Genomic DNA, 27,681 nt, shown 5'->3' with positions numbered 1-27,681 from the left:
CAGATTGGAAACTCAGCCTATAGCAGGGAGGACAGCTGAATGAATTAGCATCTTAACAGGTCTTTGTGGGAGTAAGGTATATTTTGTCCTGGGCTGTGTGGGTTCCTTTTTTATTCACTACTTAATTCTATATTAGCAGACATAATTTCTGTATAGTTTCCTGCATCACCAAATCCAAATTCATTAACTGTGTTCTCTGCTAATCTAAAGCGCTACAGCTGTATTTTTATTGTATCTGAGGACAACATACTTTATTTTTCATTTTAAAAATACTTGTTTCTACTAAAAAACCACAAAAGCAAACAAACAAAAAACCACCACCAACAACAAAAAAACCCACAAACCAACCTCAAAACAACCAATCAGAACAAATAAAAAAATAAAATCCCTACCAAACTCTACAAACCCCAACCACGTTTGTGCTGAGGAATTTTCTATCTTGCAGAAGTGGATTTTTTTTTGTTTGTTTGTTTATTTGGCTTTAACAACAGTATGGTACAGATCCTGAACATATGAATGGATCCTAAGGGAGTATTTTGCAAACAGGACCTAGCTCTGCCTGTACAGCTTGCTCAGGAAATACAAGCAGAAGAAATTAAACAGGACTGCAGTTAGTAGCATTCCATAATTTCTAACCCCTGGTATTGTGGCTTGATCAATGTTTCACAACCACAGTACTGAATGTGTTAAATGAGCAGTATACCTGTGCTAGTGATTCTGTCTGCCCTCTACAACACCTACTTTGGTATTTTTTATCTCATTTTAAAAGAGCTTTCCAGTCTGAATGAGTGGAAATCTGGTTTTCAATTCCAGTGTGTCTTTGGAGAAATGTTTTTCTTACTGTGGATTTCTGCCGGCTCCAGCTCTGAGTGCTGTTCTCAGGCACACCTGTGGCCCACAGAACTTGGAAAGCCAAACATTGAGATGTCTGTAATTACTCACAGTTTAGACTCCTTTAATTTATAGCACTCAGTATCCAAACAGAAGTGGCAGTATAATTAGGCAAATAATACAATCAGTTTGAAAATGGAGCAAGTCTTTTCAATACAATGTCCAATGGACTGCAAAAAGGTATTGTGTAGATATTTAAAAAAAAGGAAACAAGAGTAATGTGTCCAGAGTTCCCTGCTGGTTTTAGTGCCTCCACATCAGATACTCTATACTTTTCATTGCTGTATTTTTCTCTCTTTCCTTTTGTTCGTGCCATCTATCTGTTATTAAGATACTAATTTCCAACCTGACACAATAAATAACAGATGACTCACTCTGGACTTCAGCTAAAACCTGCTGAAAACAATTGAAATACTTCACTGGGATTTGTCACCTATTTCAGCAAGTTGTGGGAAAGGCTATGACCACAACCAGGTGGAACAGTGTGTAAACCTCATCAGTGTAGCCTGATTTCTGGGGTCACACAACACACCTCCCCACACCTTGGATTACATGGATAACACTGCTGCTGTCAGTGAAGCTTGGAGCTGTCACTGAGCAATTGAAAAGCCATGGATGTGTGCAGAAGGAGTAGGAGTGTTTGCAGAACAGGCAAGTCCTTCATTGCATGCTGCTACACAGTGCAGTGCAGTATGGCCTCAGTCAGGAAGGTGTCCAGTGGGTGGCCTTGTACTCAGTCAAAGTGTGGAAGAATTTACAGCTTTCCTCGTCAGATACCCCTTGCTTTCCAAGGGAAAACAAGCCTATCCAGCCCCACAAAAAAAAAAAAAAAAAAAAAGAGAGAGAGAGGCACGTTGAATAGAAAATTTCTGGGTCCATTCCTTGATTTTGGTAGCTGCAGGAGTCTGCCACATCCCTGACAGATGTGCTGCTCTCTTAGTTAAGTACCCTGGACCTGATGATACTCTGCTGGACTCAGCTGCTAAGCCTTCTTAAGGGAAAGTCTTTCCAACTTGTATGGATATAGTCTTGGGTTGACACATACTTTTAAACATGTAAATCAAGGAATTTGCTGGATAGAAGCCATGTATAGAAAAAGAGACAGTGGAAAGAATGATTTTCATTCTAGCAATCTGTAAAGTTAATGGAGGATAAAAACTCATTTGACTCCTAAATAAATTCTAACTGTCAATCTTAAAGTATTTATACAAGACATTCACCAGGATTAATGGTTAATTTCCTTTGAAGAAAAGAAAGGGAACATTAATTCTAAAGGCACTCTATTTAACTGTTTCATCAAGAGCCAAATGTAATTTGAAAGCCTCAAAAAACCAACCAACCAACACACCAACCAACCAAAAAACAAACCTGGTACTTTGATTTTGTTTTTAGTCCTCCTCTGCACTGTTCCAAGAACTACTTTAAAGGTAACCTATTTATCTGTATTTACAGATTTTTGAGGGCAGATAAAGGCAGTAAAGAACACACATTCACTTTTTTTTAGCCCATTACACTCTTTGAAAGTAAGCATATATTTTTAGAGTGATCCATGTCTAGAAGAGCTCAAGGGACAGAGTAATATAAAAATGCTCTTGGTACTGGAGAAATACTTGGAGGTACAGCTGTAGCAATATCCAGCACCCTGCTGTGTTAGATAACAAGGGAAAAGACTTGCAGATCCCTGTAAAGCCAGCCTGGTAAATGGGAGGATAATTTTGAGAAAAATGCTTACCAAATTCAGTTTTTCAAAAGTTCTTATCATCACTATAGTTAATCCACTTCTTGCCAGGTACAAGAGAGGAATATAAAATTGTTAAGAAATAGTAAGGCGACAAGGATCTTTCCATTTTTTACAGTTTTGCAAAAACAGTAATAATGAATTTTGAAATTGTTTTCATTCACCTGTCACTTGCCTAATGGATAAACAAGAGAAGTTAAAACCAGGCCAAAAAATAATCAGTCTTCTAGAGACTTCCAGAATATTTCCTTCACTGCATAATTTTGGACCTTTACAAGAAAAATATACTGGACAGCAATCAAATCCCAATAATATGAAAAAATAAAAATAATGTGAGCCAACTTCAAATAAATGAAAGTCTACAGGGAGTGAAAATCACATGGAATTTCTCAGAAATACATTTTTATTTTTATTTTTATTTTTATTTTTATTTTTATTTTTATTTTTATTTTTATTTTTATTTTTATTTTTATTTTGGAGCCTAGTCATGTTGCTGGCTTTCCAGTCATTTCATAGCATCACCTTCCATCATTATATTTTTTTCCTGAGGAACTACATTAAGCCCATTGAAATGAAGGCCCAACAGTAGAAAAGATTTGGACCTTAATAATTTTCACTGAATATAAATTAGATCTGATCCAGGTTTGATGGATAAATTTTAACTGTTTTTTTTTTCTTATTTTTTAATTAGATGCAAATTTAAAGAACTAAATATTCAAAAATCAAAGGAAAAAAGGTGAATTATAGACATAAATACTCAAAATAGAGTCACAAAAATGTACATCCACAAAGACGTTTGCAATAGCTGTAATTCTATAGCTGCAAATGCTATTTAATGTAATGATCCATTTATGATCAGTTTCACGTAACCATGTGCAGAACAAACATAGAATGGTTTTCTCCTGATTTTCTGAGGCCCCCCATTCCCATCAGATTTTTAGGCAAAGTCAGAGAAAGGGCCATGGCCTCATTTTTGGAAATTAAGTTATTAACAATTGTCAGCTGAGCTGAGTGTATAAAGAAAGATAAAACTAAAACTAGAAAAATGCCTGTGAGAGAAAGGAGAAAGAGAGCTAAATTAGCCATCACAAAGCATAAAGCTTGTATTATCTGAAAGAACCTTCTGATTTGCTTAGAAGAAGAAATGATTGCCAAGGACCATCCACCGAAGATCCATTCATTTCTATAGCTGACTCACTGCAACAATTTCTTCTTAAACTATTTGAGGAAACAGTTTGTCCTATTGGGTTATGATGAGACAATGCAGAGAATGTTAAGAAATAAGGACCTTTGCTCAAAAATTTTCTCCATCAAGAGTACAAGGGGATATTGCCCTGCTAAAGGCATCAGCCACAACCATTTGCATTTTCAGCCTTTCTCCCTTTCTCACAATTCTGTCTTGTGTAGATCCACTAACATAATTGATCAGGGCTCCAAAAGCACCTGCACCTTGGGTGTTTGGGTTTTCAGAAATCTGCTTTAAGTACTCCACTTGAAGCTCTCCAGTAGAGAACTATAATTGCCTACATATTGGTAGATTTTCCATAGTCTGTAAGGAATTTGACTCAAGGCATTTTCAGTCAGAGATATGGTCTCTGTTTCCAGTGTCCCTCCAGTTGCTCCCTTCTGTCATTTGGGGGTGTTTGCACAGGGATTGTTTAGACTTTTGCATCTTCAGACCCAAGACAAATTGCCAGTCATGTAATACACAAAATAAAAAAAGTTCTGCTTCACTGGGCTTCTTAGTATCACACATTTTTCACTGTATGTCATTTGACAGAAAATCCCCTCCTAAAATCTAACTATAAAATGATTCTTACTGCTAAGGTTGCATTGTATTTCACCTAAAAGCTCATATTTAGAGCAACCTTATGAAAGTGTTACCTATCAGGTGAGAGGAACCTCTCTTGTTGCTGTGCACCATTCTAACCAGAAGTCAAGGCAAAGGAGTCTCTAGTCTCTTTTGATTAGTCTCTGACTAGTCTCTTTTGCTTCCTCATCCACATAGAAAATGTGTATCCTTTCCAGAAACAGGTTTTGTAGGACAGTGTAATTACCATGAGATACAAACAGACCCTCGAGCAAACAAAACTAATTGTGGTTAGAATTCCCTGGCCATCTGCAGGAAAGGTTAAACCTGGCTTAATATTTCAAATGATGGCAACTTTTAGTGTTGATGTCTTTAGCACAAAGAATTTTCCTAATATACAAAGGCTTTGACGTTAAAGAATGGTGTTTCCCTTCACAGTAAAGAATTAGCACTGGCTCCCAGCCAGTGTGTAATGGGAAGATGCATATGTTAGGAAATCCTGACTCCCAGTGGCAAAGGACTAAAATGCTTCTGAGACTCTGTCTGCCTAAATGTAAGAACATTATTAACAACACCAGCCATAAAGAATCATGACAACTAAGCATTTAGAAATAGGGCTAATGATAAAGAAAATTCAAGCACACTGGGATCTCAAAAATGCATGATTAAAAGTTCAAATCTACATTAAACAATTATTACATCCCTCTGCATTTTCTAGCATGTGTTTACAGCTCAGTCTGAATTGATTTTTTAAACAATAAAGCTCTGTGAAAGGTGAGATAGGTTTTAAATTCAAACCATGACTGCTTCTGCATGTGACTGCTACATTTACCTTGACAAATTCCTTATATTCTACATGAGTTATTAGATATAATAATTTAAATTCCTTATTAATGCTTTGTGGAATCTGTAGTTGCCTACAGTAATCTTCAACTTCTAGAGAAGAGGCTGATATGATCCATGTTTCACCTTTTGTCTTTCTTTAACTGGGATTCAGAACTGTAGGGTCCCTATGAATCAAAAAGGCATTCATTCTGATTCAAAAATTTCAACCCTGGTTTTGTTCCAGCAGACCAGAACTGAGATGACAGAGTAGGATGATCTAGCAATTCTTCTGCTAGCTCTGCATGATCTGTGTAATGCAAGGACAATAGCAGTACTTCCAGGAATAAATCCAAGATCTAGTGGAGAAAATAGAATACTTTGCAACCAGGACAGGAAAACTCAGATCATATTTAAGAGGTATTATACTGCTGGTAATACTAAACAGAATTTCAGGACAAGAAACAAATATTTAAGATTTAAGGAGCTGTTAAATCAGGAAATGAATGAATTTTAAATTAATATGGTCTGTCTCAAAATGGTCTTCCGAAACACCAGTTGAACACAAGCACTGGCCTAACTTATAAGAGAATGATGAACTATTAACAGTAGCAAGAATGGTGACCACATGAGCCAAAACACACGCTGCTTATGCCCTGACATCACATGAGAAGTGTAAAGAGGTCAAGCCATAAATCTCAGAATATGCCATGGCCTTGTCCATAAACCCAGTATGTCTGAGGTACTACGTCAGTAACAGGTGATAAAGCACATCTGTAGTTACTACACCACAAAAGCAGAAAAAACAATACTACATCAGTACCTGAAATGCTAATCCTTGAGTAGAGATGTGACAGACTAGCAGCAGACTCACAGATGACTTACTTTTGTTTCTTCTTGGAAGTCTGGAGAGTTTAAACCTTACCAGCCCAAGAACTCATAGACCAAGTGGAACAGAAGCCTGGCTTTTCAAGTACATACAGCAAACTAGATCCAAAATTACAGTATTCTGACATCACAGCAGTCTGTTAAAAGGTCGGGATCTTCATCTTCAAGAAGATCAGTCATTCAAAACAACTGATCTACTCAAAATACATGTAGAGCCTTCAGGGAAGCCTGGATATTCATTCTGAAGAGGATAAACTTGAGTTCCACATCTGCTTGCCTCTCAAACAAGCTTGTGAAACAAAAGGTCTGTGTCCTGGCATCAACAATGTAGTGTTCTGAGACCTCACGGCTGCCAGGTTCTTCATACAGCCCCAGGCAGCTTTTGAGCTTAAGAGACTTTGCAGAGTCCTGTATCTAGGCATAAATCCTGGAAAGAGGAGTATGGAACCTGTAGATACTGTAATCTCTCTCTGGACCTCTGCCTGCTGAGTTTTATCCAATGAACCACCCACTGGGATCTCTCTATATAAAACTAAACACAGGAAACCACATTCCACTAGCCTTCCAAAATACAAACCCAGCTCTCCTAAGAATCCTGTAGCATATGCTACCAAGTCCTTAAATTAGTTGTGACCCATGCCTGAGCTGAGGGCATCAGAAAGAAATTCATCACTTGACATCAGAACTCAAACTCTATAAGACTGTGCCTTCACATCAGCAACAAGGCTTGCCTTCACATCAGCACACAATGCCAGAGGAACCTACACCAGAATAATATCAGAGAATTTTGTATCCTGACACCAGAGCAGCAAGGCAGCAGCGCTGAGCCAGAGCCTCTGAAGACACACAAATATTAAAACAGCAGGATCAGATTTATTTATCTACAAGCCACACACAAGTGTGTGCTTCTACTTCAGCCAGCAAGATGATGTGCCAAACTATGAGTTCATGTGGTGTGGGCTTGGGATCTATCCCACAGAGCAGTAGCTGAGCACAGCTTCAATCAAAGGGACCACCTGGAGAGGATGGTACATCTCCGCATGGAGAAAGATGACTTTCAGTCATCCCACAAATGCCAAAAATAATGAACAAATGTTCCACAGAATCTATCCAGCTCTAGCCAAGTTTAAAAAAAGGACAGCGGTGAGTTTACTTTTTCTTATGGCATAATGCAGCCATTCACATGTTATAGCTGGCCATTTAATGGGATTTATTCTTGCATAACCCATACAGCCCAAACAAAGCAGAACAGTGACAAGCTCCAATCTAGACATTCACAGGTTCTTGCAGCCTTCACATAGATAAAATATCACACAGAAAATTAGTTCAGCTGCATAAACAGAGGACTTCACCCAGAGACATGATAAAAATGTTTAGGCATTTTTGATACCTGCTCTCCCTGTATTGATCCCATCCCATTCCCCTTGACCTATGTATTCATCAGACCCATCCCATTTACTAATTAATACTGCAACTTATTGAGTAGACAGGAAATAGCATTTTCTCTTCTTTCATATGGGTTTTTTCACAACTATGCCAAATGTTAAACTCTAATACCTGCTATTTGTCTCTAATATCTGGTATTTGTCTTTGAGTGTTCTACATTCAATGCTCTTTCAAAAGTAGTTATTGTACTGCCATTCCCAGCAATGGCAGTCATAAGGTATCTAGGTGTTTAAACAATGCATAATGAAAAGACTAGCACAGAAATCTTCTAAATCAATTCAAATTTTTTCTTTTCCTGTGAAATACATTTTATAATCTATGAGCAGAAGGCATCACATCTAAGCTCTTGCATGTTACAGGATGTTCTTTGCCACCCAGTCACCTCAGCCCTGAAGACAGCAACTCTTGATTCATTGCTGTTTAGCTTCTAGAAAGGGAGACACTTTAGAAAGAAGACACCAAGGAGAAAATGTACTGCTCAGTCACAATCAATAATAGCAGGGCTGGTACAACACAATACAAGGCCAGCCTGCCCTCAGTGCTGGCCACCATGGGTTAATGGAAGGTACTGCTGCAGTGACTCTGCACAGCAGCAGCTACAGGGACAGCACAAAGACCTTCTTCCTCCTGCAGCCTCCTAGAGCTCCTGATTCTGAATTAAACCATTAGGATTACTTATACTTTCCATAACTTGTAGTTTATATTAATTTATACAAGTTTCTCCCTTATTGGATATTTCAGATAAAACTTTCAATATGTGTTTGCAAGTGTAAAGGCTACAAAATTGCATTTTGTGTGTTAAGACTGGACCAGCTCATTGCAGATTAGTTGTGAAACTGGGAGAAAAGGGACAATTTAGGAGACCTCCTTTTCTGGACAGACAATAGGCCCTCTTTTGAATCACTCATTTTAGTTCCCTGGTTTGATGAGACCACTGAGGCGCAAATGACCTTCCTCTGAAATGCACCACTGGTTTCCTTTCAGAATCTGATTAAAGCTATTCTGGTTATACATGAAAGAAAGATTAGGACCATGTTTGTCACAGTAGCTTTGAATTCTAGAATAATTTTACTAATTTGAAGACACTGATGGGGGGATAGCAATTGTAATTTTGTTAAGGTAAAATGAAAGGTAGGTAATCTATTTTACCCAAAGGAATATGCTTTTCCAATCCCATCTCTTGCTCCTGTGACCACTGGAGAAAGCAAAAATGATACAGATTACATTTGGATCTCTGAATTTGTGAATTGTTCAATCCTCATCATCTGCATTTCCTGAATGATACAACCTAAATGTCTCAACTGAAGAATAGAACCAGTCTTCTAGTATTTTTTCCTTGTGACCAATGCAACTCTTAGTTTATTCAGCACTTTCTGTCATTAAAGCAAATCTCTCCCCAAGGTAGTCCATGTGGTACAGGAGGTAGCTATTACTCTCATTTTCAGTTATGTCCATAAGCAACAAGTCAATTGTTGAAGAGCTGGCAGAATTTTCTTCCATGTATGTATTTTCACAAGTTCTGTTTTGCAAGCTTTGAATTTATATGCTGGTGGCAGAATGGTAGGAGATAAAGACCACCTGAAACTGATACAACAATTTCTCACATAAGATTTCTGTCTGTAAGGAAAGATCACATCGAACTTGCCACCACCTATAAAATGCTCTTCCTTCAGAGCTGTACTACTCAGTTTACTTTTGGATTTAGTCTTAGTATGAAAATAAACAAATCCTGGCATTTGTAAAGTACCCTGAACTTTAAACACTATGCATATAAATAAAAAGAGGAACTATAAACATAGAGAAGAAATAACCAAAGCAGTTCCAAGGTAAACCTGGTAAGTTTTAGAGCAAATGAAAAACTAGTCAATATAAAAAAATGTGGATTAAGGACTTTTGTGTTGACAGAGACACAGAAAGCAAAGTGGTTTTGAATGGTTAGGTGTTGCCAACAGAAGAACAATTACTCTCTGATTTCACAGGGAAATGAGATCCCAGTAAAGAAGCGGTGGGTATTAAGTTTCCTAACAGACCTGTAGATGAAAAGTGAAGAGTCTGTTGAGAAACAAACTTCCACATGCCAATTTTAATTTTCATGATTATCAGAATCTCAGGTGCCACATGACAACACAAATTATCTGAGTCTTATGAATTTTACTGGGGCCAGAAGACTTTGTTTATAGAAACACAGCATAAAGGTTCATTGAAAGAAACAAGTCTTCCAACCCTAAGTGAAAAGAAAGATTCTACACAGCAAATTCCACATGCTGTTCCTCATCTCATACACAGAAGGGAGGTCTTTGCCTCTCTTAAGTCAAAATGAGACCTAGAAGTCTGCCATAGAAGTGTGTGGTATTCAGGCAGGTCTTCTACAGGAATGGATTTATTTTATTAATCCACTAGAAGATGTGGTAGTTAAACATATATTTAATAGTTAATTATATATTTAATTGATGTATTTTATATATTTAATAATTTTGTATATTTTGTCCCATCAATTCTAATGCAGGAAAAAGGAATCAAACACAAGTCTACTGTTCAGGTAATTTTTTAACAACAAGCTGCCATCAGCAACATTGGCAGCCAAGGAACTCAGGAGCTGTTCATCCCTGCTTTATACTGATCGTCTAACGAGCTTAAGAAACACATGAATAATCAATAGGAAGAAGCAGATGCTTGTTAAACTCTGTGTTATTCTACAAGAAAGCATACTATCTTAGAAAACACTGCCAACATGCAGCTTTGGAAGATTTTAGACTAAAGTAAATTTAGTTCATTAATGGTATCATTAAGGATAGGTCAGCAATTTGGAAAAGAATACACTGGAACAACATCAGCAGGAACAAGAAAAGTTGCTTTGAAAACTGGAGCACATATGCTAGACATAAACTAGCATCTTCACATACCAGAAAACTGAGGATCTGGGCAATGCCACTAAAATAAAAGCATTTGCAGCAGAGAGAAAACAGCAGAAGTAGCAACAGGGAAAGAATTCACATCTATGCACCAGGGTGTGAGCTGTTACCAGTCTGACCAGTTTTCTATTCTCCCCAAGTACACAAAACCTTCAAGTTCATAAACCCAAAGCAAACCATACATATCAGAAACTGTGTTTCATCCTGAAGGAACAAGGTAACGAAATACAAGGAAAACCATTCCTGATTAGTGATGTAACAATCCACCACCCAATTACAAGCGGAAAGTGAAGCAATTTCCTTTACCTGCCCATTCTCCCATTGACTGAAAGAAAATCTAAGGCAAAGAACTTCAGACATATGGAAAAAGGTCTCACATGAATCTGATGCATTTTATCAGAGTACAGAAACAGATCAGAGCCCCAGCAAGACTGAGTAGCTGATGCTGGAACACTTCCATGGTGAGAGAAGGTAGTGAGCTTGTATGAATCAGACATTCTCTGCATGGAAAATGCCTCCTTCCAGCCCATTGTTAGTCTCTGAGCCTTGGAAGAGAATTTAGAGGACGAGTTAAGTCACATGATTTCATTTTCCAGGAAATGTCCAGGATTTAGATTAGCATAACATCACTACATTACACCCACATTTGTAAACTATTGAGAAAATCCAAAGTAAACAATGATTTCTAAGGTTGGCCTCAGGAGAAAGGTTTCAATTCTTTTCTGGAAACTACATAAACCCAAAAAATTAATTGTATTGTCATTGTTTACCATTCATAGAGACCAGAGATGTATCTAAACCAAACCCTTAAAAAAGAATACCCCAAACAGAGATCAACACTACTTCTTACAGTGAAGAGTTAAATTGCGGTCCAGACATTTCCAGGACAAATTCACACTAGAACCAGAAAAAAAGATTTATCATGTTACATTACTGACACCTTCAGATAGAAACACACAATTGTGCAGATGCTTTACAAGACAATGTCTGAATCACAAGGAAGGTAATACTAGCTTATCTGTAACAAGATGAAAAATCATTACTGTCTTAGCTTAAAAACAACCCAGTTTCCTCACACTAAAGCAGTCTTAATTTTCCTCTCAGGGCTCACCTCATAAGTAAGCCAGACCAAACAAATAAAAAAGGTTTGAATATTACATTTACAAAAGTATTTACAATCAATCACGAATAACCCAAAAAATTACTCACTGTTCAAGGAATACTTTAAATTTGAAGAGGTATCACTATTTTCTACTTGTAAAAAATAATGCTGAGTACCTCTTTTAAATTAATGCCCCCAAAATTTAAAAAAATTCCTTCTATTTAATGATGGAATCAAAACACAATCTTCCACAGCTGTCAGTCTTCTGTTCTGGACTTCCATGTTTCCATTTTCTTTTCCTGTGGTTGGTAATGAGTCTCAGATAGGTCTACAAGTCATGGGCCCAATATAAGTAAATTAGCGCAAGATAATGAGAAGAAAATTAATAAATTCTTAAGTATGTGAAGAATTGTTCGGTCTAAGTGTTTTTTTCTTGAGGTAAGGTCCTTTTTTCCTCTCTGACTTCCACAGGAATCACTGCAAAAAATTTACACAGTGAATAGGTAGAAAGTCACTTGGGTGATCACATTTCTTCACCGCTAAAAAAGCCCCACAAAATTTAGAGCATGAACAGATTAATGCACAGGACAACATTTTTTTGGTCCAGTAATGATTTTTCTTTGTATGTTTCCTTGTAAATATACCCTGGCACCTATAATGGTATGAATGTCATATTTAAAACCTTAAGTCCATTAATATGAAATCTGTAGAAAAGTAAGCAGCTGTAACCTAAAAAATCAGTTTTAAGTTTCTATCTTAGTAACTGAAAGACACAATTATTGATGATCTGGGTGAAAAACCCATACAATTTCCTAAATTCTAACATGATAGTTGTCTCTGGTTGAGCCCATATTGCCAGAATTTTAATCAGCAAATTTACTGAAATCAACAGTATCTCAGACACAGAGGAAAAAAGAAAGTGACTGAAGCTGAATTTCTTTGTGAAAGTATACAAGCAATTGCAAGTACTTCTAGATAGTACCTATTTCTTGTTATTCCTAGATTTATTTTTTAAATTATTCTGAGTAACACTGTCATAAAGACTATAACTATCAGGTCTGTACTTCAGGTGAAAAATCTAAGTCTGAAGCATTTCAAAAACATTCTATGAACAAGAAATTAAAATCACTTCACTATGGTACAGAATGACCTAAAGAAACTACTTGAAGTACACTAGAGGAGTTAATCATATAAAAAGCAAATAGTAGTGTTGTTCATGTGCTTAGTACAATTGAATATGTCCATCCACAAAAAAAAAAAAAAGTAACCCAAACAAAACACCTGTGAAAACTGTAATCTGTATCATTTTATTTATAAAAGGTAGAGCAAAATATTAATTAATTATATGCGAATGCTAAGTGTTCCTTTGTGGGAACTACATCTTATTTAGCAGATGCCTTTGTGTGTTCTTCAGTATTGCAATCAAATGGCACTCATACTAATTTCACAAGAAATGAAAACTTTCCAATACCTTGTCTCATGGAAGAGAGTTAAGGTTCAGTAATTGAAATTGTGGAGGTAGAGATGTTCTGAAGAAAGAGGAGCCTTATAAAAGAATACACTCAAAAATATTGAAGGTTTTTAAGCATATAGGAAATTTTTAAAAACAGATGATGACGGAAAAATATTTCCAGCAATGCTTTCCCTCCACAGGTCTTCAACAGATAGAAAATAAAAGTCACATTCTTCGCCAGCTGTGAGAAAATTGATAGCTCAGATTTCTCTTTTCACTTTGACCATATCTTTAAATGCCACTTCTAGTATCTGCAGTCACTGCTCCTCTTGCCATTCAAATCCATGCAGGCAGTCACTCCCTGAATCTTCTGGTGTTACCCATATGTTTCTTAGATCTAATTCAGACTGGTCATTGATGTGCTACACACAGAGTAACGTTTTCTGATTTTCTGTATTTTCAGATTAGCTGTATTTTAATTGAAGTGATCAAACAAGTCATTAGACCACCCTGGTTCCATGTCAAAGTCTTTCCAAATCTTCTTTTGATTTGATTATTTTCAAAAATTTTGGCTCATGCTCACAGGGAATTGAGAACTTCAACAAGATTAATTTCTCTGCTGTCTTCCAGCACTTCAGTGTGCCTATCACATTTTCAAAGGTTAACAGTTTCTCCTCAGAGAAACAGGTAAGCATTGTCAAATATTTTCAAAGAAGGAAATACAGATACAGGTGTTATTGAAATATAGATACAGGTCTTATTGTCCCAGATGATCACTAAGACAGTCAGTCTGGGCCTCTTAACCCCTGTACCAGCTGAGCCTACTGTAGTTATCCCCAGGCTCATTATGATTTCTTGCTTAGAACTGAAAGCATAAATGAGTACCAGATAAGCTTTTACTGTATATATAAGACACAACAGGACACTAGCATTTCTCCTTGTTTAAACACAAGTCAGTCTTCCACATATCTATATTTCTCTTTCCTACTATGTTTGTACATAGTAGCACACTTCTCTGCAGCAAGGTGGTGGCAGATAAAAGGTGAGAGGAGAGGAATGTGATATAGAAAGAAAAATGTACCTTAACAAAAATAGATTTGTCAGTACTGGCTCACAGACACACACACACAAAAAATCTTCAAATATTAAAATATCCCCTGTCATTTCCCTACTCTCCTTGATCTGCTGCAAAGTTATGAGGGTTCATTTATAACAACAGTGACAATTTCTGCAGAACACCATAGTGTGATTGAGGATGAGAAAAACACAGAGAGAGAATGCTTACACAATGTACATACATGGACATAGCCTGAATTTTTTAGTTGACACACAGGGAACAATCTGGGGGCAAATACCCTCTTTGCTCCATACTTTCTATATCACTTACCCAAGAGCACATGCATGCGTGAAATCAATCTGAAACACTAGGATCTTTCATCTCCCCAGTGATATCTAGGTTTGCATATGGCATAAGGCAATGGTGAATCAAGCCTCATGATCTTTACAGGGAATTTTGCCTCAAGAGACTACAGGCAGTCACTGAAACAAAGCTCAAAGATCTTGTTGAAATAGCACCAAGTACAGTATGGTAAGTGCAGAAATCTACAACTTAAGATTGGCTCATAGGATTCCTCCCTACAAAATGGCTTTCAGATTAAGAAGAAAAAGCTAAAATCAAACTAGCTTGCATGTAAAAAAAAGTGGTGAGCAAGAATATTTCTGAGCCAGTGAATTGTGTGCATCTGTGACAACTGAGGTAGATTTTTTTGTTGTTGTTCCAAATATGTTCCAGCATACACTTATTTAAGGTCTTGGCAATGCTAAACAAACTTGTATCTTCAGTCTCTTTCAAGGCAGGCATTTTGTCTAAGTCTTTGACACTGTAAGTGCATTCTCTTCATCCCCAGGTTGTGCAGGCTTGCTGTTTCCTCTTAATGTTAAAAATGAGTATCTCAGTCCTCCTGCCATGCTAAACAAAAGAGAATGAACAGTGGTGTCAAAGATGTCTGATGTTACAGATGTCATTTCATAGGTACATAACTTCTGAAGAGCTAAAGAACACCAGCTATCATAAACTAGGAGCACCTAAGAGCTATGTAACCCATCTGAGAAAGCAGCCCCAAGCAGATAAGGATCAATTACCAGTTGCTCACACAGATTCACACACACCGGGCATCATCTAAGCCCAGAAAGTAACCACTCACAAGTTAGAGCTTATATTCAATGGGCCCAAGTCATTCAGTCAGTGTTCTCACTTCCCACCTGACTTTTACTTGGAAGACTCACAGCTCAGAACTGCTGCTCATAAAAAATAAATAATTCCACACAGTAAAACTGCAGGCATATTTCCACAATTAGGCCTTACCACAGCAATATTTAATGTCTGAAAACAGACATGAAAAGACATAACTAACTGTAATGACATGCTGAAGCAGTGCTTTGTCAGGCCAGTAGTTTCAAAACTGCATCACCAAATGAGTCCAATCAAACAAAATATAAAACTAGAACTCACTGAGAAATTTTCAGCTTTAATAAATAAACGCTATTCAAATTTCACTTACCAAATATTTAGCCCTACAAAGTTTAACATGGAGAATATGTAATCTCCACCAATCAACATTCCGATGTAAGCAATGGATATATTCTGAAAGGAAACAAAAATAATGCATTTATTTAAGTCAGATTTCATCTCCATGAATACAAACAATATCAACTAATTCACTTTTCTAAGGAAATAGTTATACTGTGTTGCTGACCACTTTAAAATCAGCCCTTAAACTAATTTCATGGATGTCAGCCTTATGGATAATGTAGCAATGAAAAGAATAATAAAATCAGTATGTTTTCTAAATGTATACAATGCACAGTAACTTTCTAGGGGAAAAAAAAGGCTATTTAAATTTAGGTAAAATGGACCTAAGGTCACCTTTTGATATTTATTTCTTTATTATCTTTGGAATTCAAATCTCATTTCTTAAAAGTGGGTTTTGGGTTCTCCAGCATAAAAAGGATGCCTTAAAGCCACAGTAAAAGTTCTTCATTATTACCTTAAGAGGGTTATTTGCTTACTTTTCCAACTACATGTGCTCTGAAATCACTTGGTACAGGTTCAAGACAGGCACAGCTTAAAGTTAAAAATTCTACCTCTCACCCACCTGCTTCAAGTTTTGGAAAAATAGACCCCTAAAGACACAAGGAAAAATGTAGAAGTGTGTGATCATTTTACCAACACTTTGTTGCTTTCAATTGTTTTAGCAGCTAGTCTGCATAATGACATCTGTCTCTACAAGTCTCTAATGGAGACTGTTGCATCATAACCTGATTCTCAACTTTAAGGCTGTTCAAAGAGTGTCAAAGACTATTACAGCTAAGAAAACAGAAATAGTCTTGCCCTGACTTAATGGTTTGATGCAGACATAGAAAATTTAAAAGAATGTTTTCAGGGCCACAGAATGAAAACTACTAGATTAATCTTGCAGCTTTCAAAAAAGAAAAAGGATGTAGAAAGAGAAGTACTGCCCTCCTTTTGCAGATTTTGTTATGGTGAATTTATTGTTTTCCTTAGTCATGGAAGGGAGCACTTTCAGTACTGTTATTCCTGTTAAGGTAAGTTGAATTCTGAAAATCTTTTGCCCACAGCTGCATCAGTTTTATCTTTTCTCTTTCAGCTTTATAATTCTATGTTTCTCTCCAAACTGGCCTACCTAAAAGTGCAGGGGCAGTCAGGGATGTTCCTAGACATGCTGTACTCATCAATACAAAGCAAGATGCACAGCTTTAAGTTAAACTGAGTTAAAGAAAACAGACTCTAAGGACACCAGGCTCAATTTTTATGATATGCATGTTTTGGTGTTGGTTAAATTGACCAGAATTTGTACGAACCAAAATTAAATAGTCCGTTCAGCTAGAACACAGGTTCTCACACAGAGGCTGAGGCACTTAGCCATAAAGCACACTCTGTACTTCAGCTTAGTCATTATTCTGTATCTATAAAAGCCTTACATATCAGCTGCTAAGGAAACTAGTTTAGCCCAAAGTAAAAGTTCACCTGGATTTGCATCAGGGCATCTTGACTAACACACAATAACCTAACAAACAACAGAGGCACATGATACTCCCTGATGAAATGTGGCTAAATGTACACCATTTAATTAAAATTGTTCCAGTTTCTCTTGTAGAAGAAATAAAAACAGATCAATACTAACAATGTTTTCTGGAGCATACCTGACTTTGAAGGCAAGAGAATAGGGTCACTTTGTGGTGTGACCTTGCTTGGCACAAGCAGTGTCTCAGTATTAGCCCTCATTTTGAGTTTCCATCTCAAAGCAGAATCAAGATCACTGCTGAGCCAATGCTCTTTCCTGTCTATTTGAGCATTTCTATTTCCCTCTTCTGGTCCATAACTCACCTTGATTGCACCAACCACTGTTGTTGTGAGTGCAGAATTGTAATGACTGCACAGGACAGTAGAATACATCAAGAGAAACCTAAACAAAGAAGAAAATTTTATAAATTCCTCCCAGGGAGCTAAGTTTAACATTATTTCAAGATATTCAACATTATCTGGAATAGCAATTTTCTGGAATCTATAATCCCACCTGTTTCAAACCCTTGTAAAAGAATTTCTGTGAATCTCTAATTTAAGATGTGCACATACATCATATGATGTATGAATATTCAAAATACATGTTAAAATATGCTACTTGAGCTCTAGCAGAGTCAACTCTTTCTCTGTGCTTTTTATATGTCAGTGCTTGAAGTTAGTTTGACCCCTTGGATATGACATGGAAGAGAAGAACAGGATGCAATTCCTTCTTCCTTTGACTCTGCAGTTTCAACAGGAACAAAGCATTGTTTCATTACTTTTAAGTCTCCCAACTTTTCCAGCTGCTTTGAAGAACAAACACACTGAAACAGTTCTTATACTTAAGGACTTACATGCTATTAACTGCAAAGTTAGATTATTGGAAAAGACAGACCGTACAGAAAATACAAAGCTAAATGTCATGTTGCTCAGCACTGTACTGTGAGGTCAAAAATCCAGATAGCACTGAACAGTTATTTACACTATCAGAAATAATTAAAAGTCAAGACATAACCCTGAGGGAAAACCCATTTTCTCTGAACTTTAATGTAACTTATTAGTGAGTCTTATGTTTGAGATTTGCAATTTGAAACACTGACATGAAAAAAACCTGCTTTATTCCCCCATATCCTTACCCCAACAAGCAGGAAAGAATAAATTGAAAGACAAATAAAAAATTTGTCCAGTGCTGGAAATGTGTTGCCTATTAAAAAGAGAGAGAGAGAGAATTATGTGCTATATAATCAACTGTAAACACATATAAAATGTACTTAATATGAAAATATGTAAATTCACAAAATACATTTAATTCATACCAAAATTATGAACCAGTTATATTACTTCTGGAAACAATTTAATACATCTAACTTGACAGACAGCAGGATGACAGCATCCCTGATACCTAGACAAGTACTTGTAACATGTAGAGCAGTGCAGATACACAAGTGCACACTGTAAGCAGTGAACATGAACACAATACCGAAAATTGTGTTTTGCTATTTACTGACAGATACTAACACTGTGAATAATAACACATAATAAACAGTGTTGATGTGAGATGGACAGAAACAGCAAATACATAAATAATTTCCTCTAAATCTCTTCCACACCACAGATTCATTCATGAACAACTTTCAGGGCCCAAGTCTGTGTTTTTGAGCATTACTAAGGTCTCTCAATAATGAATATCAATGAAAAGGCTCAATTGCTTTGAAGTATCCTCCCTAGTGAAGTGCAGCTAACAAACACACAGTGCCAACCAGCCACTAAGAAACATGTCAGAGATTCTTTTCCATCTCCAGCCACTCCTGGATATGGCTCATTTTAATCTGGTTAGTTTACACTTGCTACATAAACAACAAATTCAGCTAAGGCTGAACACATCCCTGAGAAACAGAATAAAGGCTGTTAGTCCATGCTGACGGCCAGCTGAGTCTCCACCATGTGAGGTAACAGGTAAAAAGGATCTTGAGCAGCTCTGCCCTACTAGAATTTTGCTGGTGTGCAACAACAAGCTGCCAAGTATAACCATTCTGGGGCTCCCTTCCTCTTACATTGCATCATGTTTTCCTGTCCTTACAGTGAGCCATCTGGGGGAGGAGAAATTAGTAACTTAGACATTCATTTACAAACTGCAATCTCTCCAAGATTACAGAACTAGCTAGAGGAGTAGAAGCATGTCCCTATCACATGGGGGTAGGGACAGACATGGTAATGTTGCTTTGACTTCACAGCAGAAGACGTATGCTGTGACGGTCAAGGCAAGAAGTTCTGCCAGGGTAAAAACTGGTCGGAAAATCTGCTCAGTAAAATGGTTATCTACAATCATTTGCTGACTTATCATCAGTATCTTTCCATTTTCTCTGTTTTGTCTGTAATTTGATTTCTGTGTGTCACAGTGACACTAGTTATCTGCAACATTTAACAGTACTTTTATTTTTAAGTGACCAAACCAATGCGATGCACAGCAACCAAAATGTATTTCCTTAATAGATATTTATTCTCTTCAGGTAACTGAGCATTAAGATGTTTACAGCAAATCGGCCAGTGGGCACAACACACTCCTTATTTTCCCCTGAAGTAAACATAGCAACAAGGTAAACTCCTCTGACCAGGTCTACCAAAATTATTTCAAACCCTGTGTTCTGGACAAGTAATTGAAATCTTACAGCTATAAAAACTTGGGCTCCTTTTCCAGGATAGGCAGCGGCTGCATTGTCCTAAACTGGCACAAGGTCATGCTGGACTGATGACATAAAGAAATTTCACATTCACTGCAGACCTAATTCTAACACTTTCAGGGAATCATAATTTTTCTGCTTAAAGCAGAATTCTAAAAACACAGTGACAAAATCGTGTGAGTTCAGGGCACAACAACATAAAACAAAGAACATTACAATGATTTATTACATCCTCCAAAGAATTTTCTGTGGCAAATGTAAAACATTTCTAGAAAGGAATATTAATGACTAGACTCATTTAACTATTACCAAAAAGGCAACTCAGCAAGTCTGAGGGAGCCAGGAAAGCCTTCTGGTCTGATATTTTATGTTTAAGGACATACTGCCTATAGATACTGTATTAGGATTATCTGGGGAGACTCTTGCTCTCATTCCATGACAAACCACAATGTAGGTTACTAAACTAGACTGAGACTAAACAGAAATCTGCCCTGGACATCAGAATGACAGAAAGATTCAAAGAGAAAGATTGAAAATTGTCTGGATAGTTGCAATCTTGTTTTAGAGCAAATCAATCTTGATTTAGAGCAAATCACACAGTGCAGGTGGATTCTCAACCTTTTGTTCAAGCTGGGTGTACCTGAACATACCTTAGTTCCTAGAGAAAGACTCAAATAAGGACTATCACACAAATTAGCTTCTCCTTAAGCGAATACTCACAAGTTCTTACATGTGAAGGACAAGTCTAACTCACATTTTTCAAACTAATCAAACAAATCAATTGAGGGAGAATTACTTCTTCAGAAAAAACCAAAAAGCCCCTCTCACTCCCCAAATGAAATATGAACAAAATAATATTATCAGTCTGAGATATGCAATATTGCTACTTACCTGCTGAAAATCTCCAGTAGAAAAGCTAATAATAACTGTTGGAATCACCATGAAACAAGCATTATAAAACAGGACACCGTATTTTCCCAACTCCTGTGAAAAACAAACATGGCATGTGGCATTAAAAGCCACTTGGGAGCAAAATACTACATATTTCTCTGGTAATTCTTCTGACATTATTGTCAGCAAGTAAACAGAATACATCTCAATTTAAAATACAAACTTAACTTGCAATCCTTTTATTCAGTGTTTCATACTAAGCTGAAATTCCACTTCACTCACTCTGTCTGTGCACTCAGCAGAGTGTTACTGCTCTGTTATACCTTGGACACTTCCTATACAACTCTAGGAACTTTCAAAAGCCCTGGTCCAGAAGGGCTTTTTGTTGACTTCACAAAAGTCTCTCCCTGGGCAAGCAGTCACCTAGTCATTCTACTACAAATTAACCACAAAAACATATAACAGGAAAATTAATGAAGTTTGACTCATAGATAGAGCTCTGTAATCACTGGTAATTGATGTAACTTTATGCAACTTAAGGGTTGCCATATAACCTGTGGGTTAACTTGCTTGGCACAAAGGCAGGAAATTAGGAGAATGAAAAAATAACCTTCCCTTCCTACAGATTCAGCCATGCTGCTTAGAAAATCTCTGCAGCCTATCTCTTCTCCTGTATTTTGCAGAAAATTGTAAGGCTGTTAAGCACTGCTTATAAATAAAAATGCAATCTGGAATCGACAAAGATTTCTAAGATTATTAAAAGACATATATTTCTGCTATACAGAGTGAACCACAGAAGTCAGAAACCAAACCTCTATCTAAGACTGCTCTTTGCTATGGCTTAGTATGTTTCATGGCACTGCATTTGAAGAGCAGCCTGCTCAACATTTACATGAATAATGTATATCAAGACATCAACTAATACCTTGTCACACCTGCTTTTGCTGAAGACTTGCTTTTAGACAACTGAGAAACTCTACAGTTACTGTGGTTATGACTTAGGCTGGACAGTTCTCTGTTTATTCTACATAAACCTCACATAACATGTGTTTCTAGTCAAAAAAAGTCATCATCCCTATATATGTATACATATCAAATTTAGAGGTAAACTGTTTGCTTTATGGTTTGATTTTTTTTTTTATAACTACAAACTCTGCTTAAAAGCCTTGGGAGAAAAGAAAATATAGTTTGCTTACCAAAGCCTAGCCAGAGATAGAAATAACAACCTTTTCTAGGCTGTTCTCTATTAAGAATGCATGTATCAACTGGAATGTGAAAGTAAATAAAGTTATTTATGAGTTCATAATGGTAAGTACATAAAAGTCATATAATAAGTTGGTGTCCTAGGGTGACTAATGGGGTGACTTTATGATGCTGAATTTTATCCCCATTTGTCTGTTTAGCCTAGAAACAAGTTTTGTGCCTTTAAAACTAGATCCAAGAGTGAAGAGGGGGAAAAGGAGAAGTGGTGGAATGTCTGAGGCAGCTGTATTCAAGAACATAGAGATAAGAGCTTCACCTCTCTCTCGGTGTGTGTTGTCTGCAGCACGGACAGTGGGAGAGAGGTCCCCTTTGCTTTTAGTTAGTTTTCAGCTAGCTGAGGCAGAGAAGTTCCCTGGACTGTAGTTTTTCTTTTTCTTGGAACTATTCAAAGCTGCTCTTGACTGAAAACCCAGGAAAACACCAGGTGCTCATGCCTGTGCCCCACCAGGGCCCAGGACACGGCATTTTCTAGCACCAGAGGGATTGATAAGAGACTGAGCAAGCCAAGCTACACTCCATGACAAGGACTCTCTCTCTCTGAGAGAGAGTCTCTCTTGCCATCTCTTCAGAACAGTGTGAGGTTCCAATGCTTAATATTATTCTTTTTTTTTTTTTTCATGTTTGTGACTACCTTGCTTGTTAAATAAATATTTTTTTCCACTTTTCTCCAAGGAAGTTTATCTCCCGATCAGGTAGGGAGAAGGGCCACTTGAATTTGCTTTCTAGAGGGACCCCTCCCTAAATTTGCCCTAAACCAAGACAGTAGCTCACTGCTAAATTCAAATCAATCACCCCAAGTTACCTTTGGATCAATTTTCTGCTTTGTATAAACTCCATTTGCTGCTGTGAAGATATCATTTAGCAACACAAAGATATAGCCCTCCAGATTGAAAGACAGATCAGACCTGGGAAAGAAAGAAAGAAATACTATATTGTAAATAAGCAAAAAATATGCAATCCATTGCATTACCTTGTTTACCAAGACAAATATTGTGAATCAGGATATGCAAATCCCATGAACTCCAGCCAGTCACAGGTTAGGCTTCAAGCCTTCTTTGTAAGTCAAAGTACTTTACATTTCTCCAGTCACAGGACCATCACAAATGAAACATCAGAGTTCCTAATGCTCAGTGTGAAAGTGGCAGGAAATGTTCAGTTTTCATTCAGAGAAAAATTCCACCCATCTCAACCCTGACAACCAGTCCAATTATAATTGAATTTACTTACCTATTTCTTTTACTACAGAAAGAAAGCAGCTAGGGAATAAAATCCAGCTGGTTTGTATGTTTTTCAGACATATTGTCATCCTTTTTGTTTTGACTAGTTATCTCATCAATACAGGGTAATTCATTTGATAGGACATGGCTCTATCTCTGTCACATCACATGGAAATTATTTACCCTTGTTCATAGCAAAGCCAGGAAACAAACAAGCAAAACATTAACTTTCCAGGTAGGTAAAGGAATGTTCAAACATAAAACAGAGGACAACAGCATACGGGTGCATTGTAGCAATTATCTCACAATAGAAGTTAAAAAAAAAAAAAAAGGGGGGGGGGGGGGGTTTATGATTAAAAAAATATATAATGTATAACTCCATATTTCACAACCAAAATATCATTCTTTCTATCCAGAACAAGAATATACTTTTCCAAGATTATTAAAATACACTGATACCATGATATAAAAACAAGATTCCTCACACAGTTTTAACTTGCTTCACTTATGATCCTGCAAACATGGAAAACCTAGAGGTGGAAAAAGACATACCCAAAGACTGTCAGCAGGAATTAGATTTTTTCCTGTGTATAACTGCACCTCCTAGAGATGTCACTAGAGAGATTTTCCAAATCAAAACTTTATCCAAAGTAACTTATCTCTACTTAGGTTTACTCAGAATTAAACAAGGAAAAAGTCCTCCTGCTGTCCCTCCCCTCATAATATGGCTTTGTATGAGAAATTAAAACCTTACCCAGCGGCTATGAAAGCCCCAAGAATGATGGCAAATACGCTGACTATAATATTCAGTGGGTACCGTTTCCTGCAGGCAAAAATTGAAACAGTTCACATTTTCATTATTTGAAGCAGAGATTAAATGGCTGTCTGCCTGAAAAGTTTCAAAGTAATTAACAATCACAGAACATTTAATAGGAGGGCAAAGTCTTGACAACCTTACAGAAAAAATGTGATTGCTCATGTGCCATGCTGTCAGACCTTGGCCCTGAGAACAGAAATTGAAAAAGCATTCTGAGCACTCTCTTACTAGACAATTATAAAAGTAAAGATTAAAGGTTCAAAGTAACAGCACTGAACCAAACAAATTTAATGTGTATTGATATTCATAATAGACATATTTCAGAGTCGTCCAGCAGTCCAGTACATCTCTCATGCAGTTTTTCATACCACCTCTGTTGAGGAAGATGCTATACAGCACACTGTCTGGATTATTTTCAAATAGATACTTATTTTGAACTCAAACTGAAACTTTTTACTTGAAAGGGAAAACATGGAGCTTATAACATTCTTCACCACCACATCAGTGCTGCCACAGAGTAGTAAAAGGCATACTGTAAACCTGTTAAAAGGTTTTTATATCTACACCACTTTATTTGAAAATATCTTAAGCACCCATTTTTGCATCGTACTCCAACATGCCTTACAGATATTCCCCTAGTCCTTATTCTGTCAAGATAAGACTGAGAGAGAAGATCCTCAAAACAGAATGTACAATTCTCTTTGAAGAAATACTCTTGGAGAAATCCTGCGTGTAAAGGACTACACCTGTGGACCACTGTCCCAAGAATAATGTGCTGAGCAGACTCTAGATAAATTAGGCTTTGATCATAATGACTCTCAAGAGTAACAAGCCAAATCTTGATTGTTTCAAAAATCCTGACATAAGCCTGCACAGACTCTCTAGAGTCCTTTCATTTTCAGCCCTGGCGAAATCCACTGTGTCAGTCTGCACCAACACAGCATTCTCCTCCCAAGCTTTCCACTGGTTAGGATGTTGCTTGCACTCACAGGCCACATTGCTGTTCTCCAGCTGAGCATTTATGTGCATCTCACTGACTCACATTTTTTTTCACTTGCTTGTGGGAGTCTTCAGGCCAACAGAAGACAGCAAGTTTTGCTTTCCCTGGGAGAAGTCAAAACTAGAAAAGAATTCCAGAGCATCTCCAAATATGAATCACATTGATCAATTAACTGCTGCTTCAGCCAAAAGCAGATGACGGTTTAGATGGGGGCTTTTTGCAGTTTTAGCTTTCCCCTGATCATCACTCTCACGCTGCCTGGGGTCAGATTCAGCAAGCTGTTTTTCTCCTTGTGAGTTCATCTTGTGAGCTCAGCACCAGTCATGTGGATAGAACTGTGAAGTTCTGGACAAAGTATGATTTATTTCTACTCCTGTTCCTCCAACTCAGTACTACTGAAATTAGAGATCCTGAGCAGCTAGCATATCCTTCTTAATTTCTCATGAAAAATAACATAGGTGTCTGTAAGTAAGGAATTCTCTGATCTAAGAACTGGTAAATACCATTTTGCCTCATTAACCTGGTATGTTTTCACACTTGACCCAGACAGTTACTCTACATAAGCAGACTGCCACGCTATCAGCACTCTTTGGAGACATAAGGATCTGTCTGTTTGAAGCAGTTCACAGTTTAGAAGACAAGACACAAACATAAACACTGAAAGTGACTGAGTTGTGTCTGCTGACCTGAAACCCACGTAACAGTCTAGAGAATGAGATATGAAAATGGAGGAAAGTTGATTTTTTCCCTCTCTTCACTAAAATGTCTATATCTATGCCTTCAAAAAAGCTACATAAATCACTTTCTTTGCTTTTCTCTATTTGTAAGTAAAAATCACTCATTCAATTTTCTGATGAGATGACACAAGTAATCCATTTGATGTGATCTAAAGTAAAGGAATCTTAAATGGAAAAAAAAAAAAAAAACAACAAAAACACAACCCCAAAAACAAACAAAAAGGATCACCCAAGTATGATGATTTCCAGCAGTAAAGTAAGTGGAATGGTAAACTTCCTGAGCACTGTAAACATCGGCAAACTGTCAAAAAAAAAAAAAAATCCAAGCATAGTATCAGATTAATAGCATTCTTATATTCTAACTCTTATTTTACTAACCCAGGAGATGGAACAATTAGTCCAGGAAAAAGAAACCAAACCAAATAGCAAATCATTTAGTACATATATATGAATGTCAGTCTGAAATGCACATTAGACAACCAAATAATTGAAAGACAGCAAGCTTTGCCAGCTAGTAAATTTGTGCAACTGGCTATGTTTGAAGGTCACTCTGCATTACTGAAATGGAATATAGTAGGTATTTCTTACCTAGCATAACACTTATAAAATAAATCTTTCTGCAAAATTCATAGGCATAGTTAAATAAAAACTATTTCTATTGAAACTTAAGAGGAGAGACACTAAACTTTTCTCTGAAAACATGTAACAGAAATAAAATACAAAGAAAACATGCTTAGTAAACAAGCCGTACTTTGAAAAAGTAAAATAAATCCATGACCAAAAAATTAGAGGAAATACAAGAAACATAAAAGGTGGGGCCACAGCTGCAACTACGAAACAAACGTCTATTTTTAGCAAGATATTGTTGATCTGCATGAAGTAATGCAGTTGGAAACCTTTCTGGGTGAGAAAACACTTGCATCTGACACTGTAAATGTGACAGCATGGCCATATGGACCAATTAATCCCCTGCTAAAGATAATTATTAACAATTGCATTAGTAAATGATACAATTCCTAACACAATGTTTAAAAACTTTACAACAGATATTTTGAATTTATGCATGGGATCATCTGCACCTTCCAGACAACCTAAACAAGGTGGAGAATTCAGTGATGTAAATAAGTATCATACATTGTACCAAAATGCAATGTAACAAAATATTAATGGTAGGAACACTGCAGGCATTTTAAAGTTTCTGTTATAAAAATTAGTTAAAACTGGTAAATCTAAAATAGGTACACCAGCCACAGGAGAGGGAGAAGGTGCACTTACATACCCTACTAAGCATTTAAATTTACTACAGGGAATCAGGGAAAAGGGAAAGTAAAACCCAATTTTTACAGTTTTGAAACTTCTTTCATATTCACAATGGCTGAAGTGCTACCAGGCACAGTACTGCCTAAGTCTTAATGTCTGTTTCAGTGGAACAGCTCGTGAATACATTCAACAAGGAGTTGCAGAACCAGGCATCTAGTGTTCATAGCTGGAGAACATTAATTCTATAAATAAAAAGACATGTATCACGGACATATTTTATGAAAAATCCTTTTGCTAGGATTTTTTGTCCTGAGAAGCTGAGAGGCCTCAGAAATGAAATGTAAACCATAATTATTTGCTGCTGTAGAATGCAACAGGTGCGTCTTTGATTGGTCTCATGCAGTTGTTTTTAATTAATGGCCAATCACAGTCCAGCTGTCTTGGACTCTCTGGTCAATCACAAGATTTTATTATCATTCCTTTCCTGGCTAGCCTTCTGATGAAATCCTTTCTTCTATTATTTTAGTATAGTTTCAATATATAATTTTATTTTAATATAATATATATAACAAAATAATAAATCAGCCTTCCGAAACATAGAATCAAAATTCTTGTCTCTTCCCTCATCCTGAGACCCCTGCGAACACCACCACAGAAATGCAAACAAAT

General features: G+C 36.9%; 2 protein-coding genes across 2 annotated transcripts in view; both read right to left on the bottom strand.

Moving 5' to 3' along the window:
• The window catches only part of HSD17B3 (hydroxysteroid 17-beta dehydrogenase 3), a 23,464-nt gene extending 10,280 nt beyond the window's left edge, over nucleotides 1–13,184 (bottom strand). The window contains 5 exon segments of the mRNA XM_071424803.1: nucleotides 550–571; nucleotides 2,624–2,682; nucleotides 8,746–8,790; nucleotides 10,814–12,086; nucleotides 13,081–13,184. Of these exon segments, the coding sequence (XP_071280904.1) occupies nucleotides 550–571; nucleotides 2,624–2,682; nucleotides 8,746–8,790; nucleotides 10,814–10,967 (280 nt within the window). The 5' untranslated portion in view covers nucleotides 10,968–12,086; nucleotides 13,081–13,184.
• SLC35D2 (solute carrier family 35 member D2) overlaps nucleotides 12,894–27,681 on the bottom strand; it is a 23,775-nt gene continuing 8,987 nt past the window's right edge. The window contains exons 5-12 of the mRNA XM_071424801.1: nucleotides 25,982–26,053; nucleotides 23,953–24,021; nucleotides 22,784–22,886; nucleotides 20,719–20,811; nucleotides 18,283–18,350; nucleotides 17,471–17,549; nucleotides 15,624–15,706; nucleotides 12,894–15,031 (exon numbers count right to left, since the gene is read on the bottom strand). Of these exons, the coding sequence (XP_071280902.1) occupies nucleotides 14,929–15,031; nucleotides 15,624–15,706; nucleotides 17,471–17,549; nucleotides 18,283–18,350; nucleotides 20,719–20,811; nucleotides 22,784–22,886; nucleotides 23,953–24,021; nucleotides 25,982–26,053 (670 nt within the window). The 3' untranslated portion in view covers nucleotides 12,894–14,928. The remainder of the gene's footprint in view (nucleotides 15,032–15,623; nucleotides 15,707–17,470; nucleotides 17,550–18,282; nucleotides 18,351–20,718; nucleotides 20,812–22,783; nucleotides 22,887–23,952; nucleotides 24,022–25,981; nucleotides 26,054–27,681) is intronic.

This window comes from Agelaius tricolor, unplaced genomic scaffold, assembly GCF_023055355.1.
Source record: "Agelaius tricolor isolate 1412-34295 unplaced genomic scaffold, bAgeTri1.0.p SCAF_4, whole genome shotgun sequence".
Classification (NCBI taxonomy): Eukaryota; Metazoa; Chordata; class Aves; order Passeriformes; family Icteridae; genus Agelaius; species Agelaius tricolor.
Note: the sequence above shows the minus strand (reverse complement) of the source record. Positions and strands in the feature narration are given on the sequence as shown.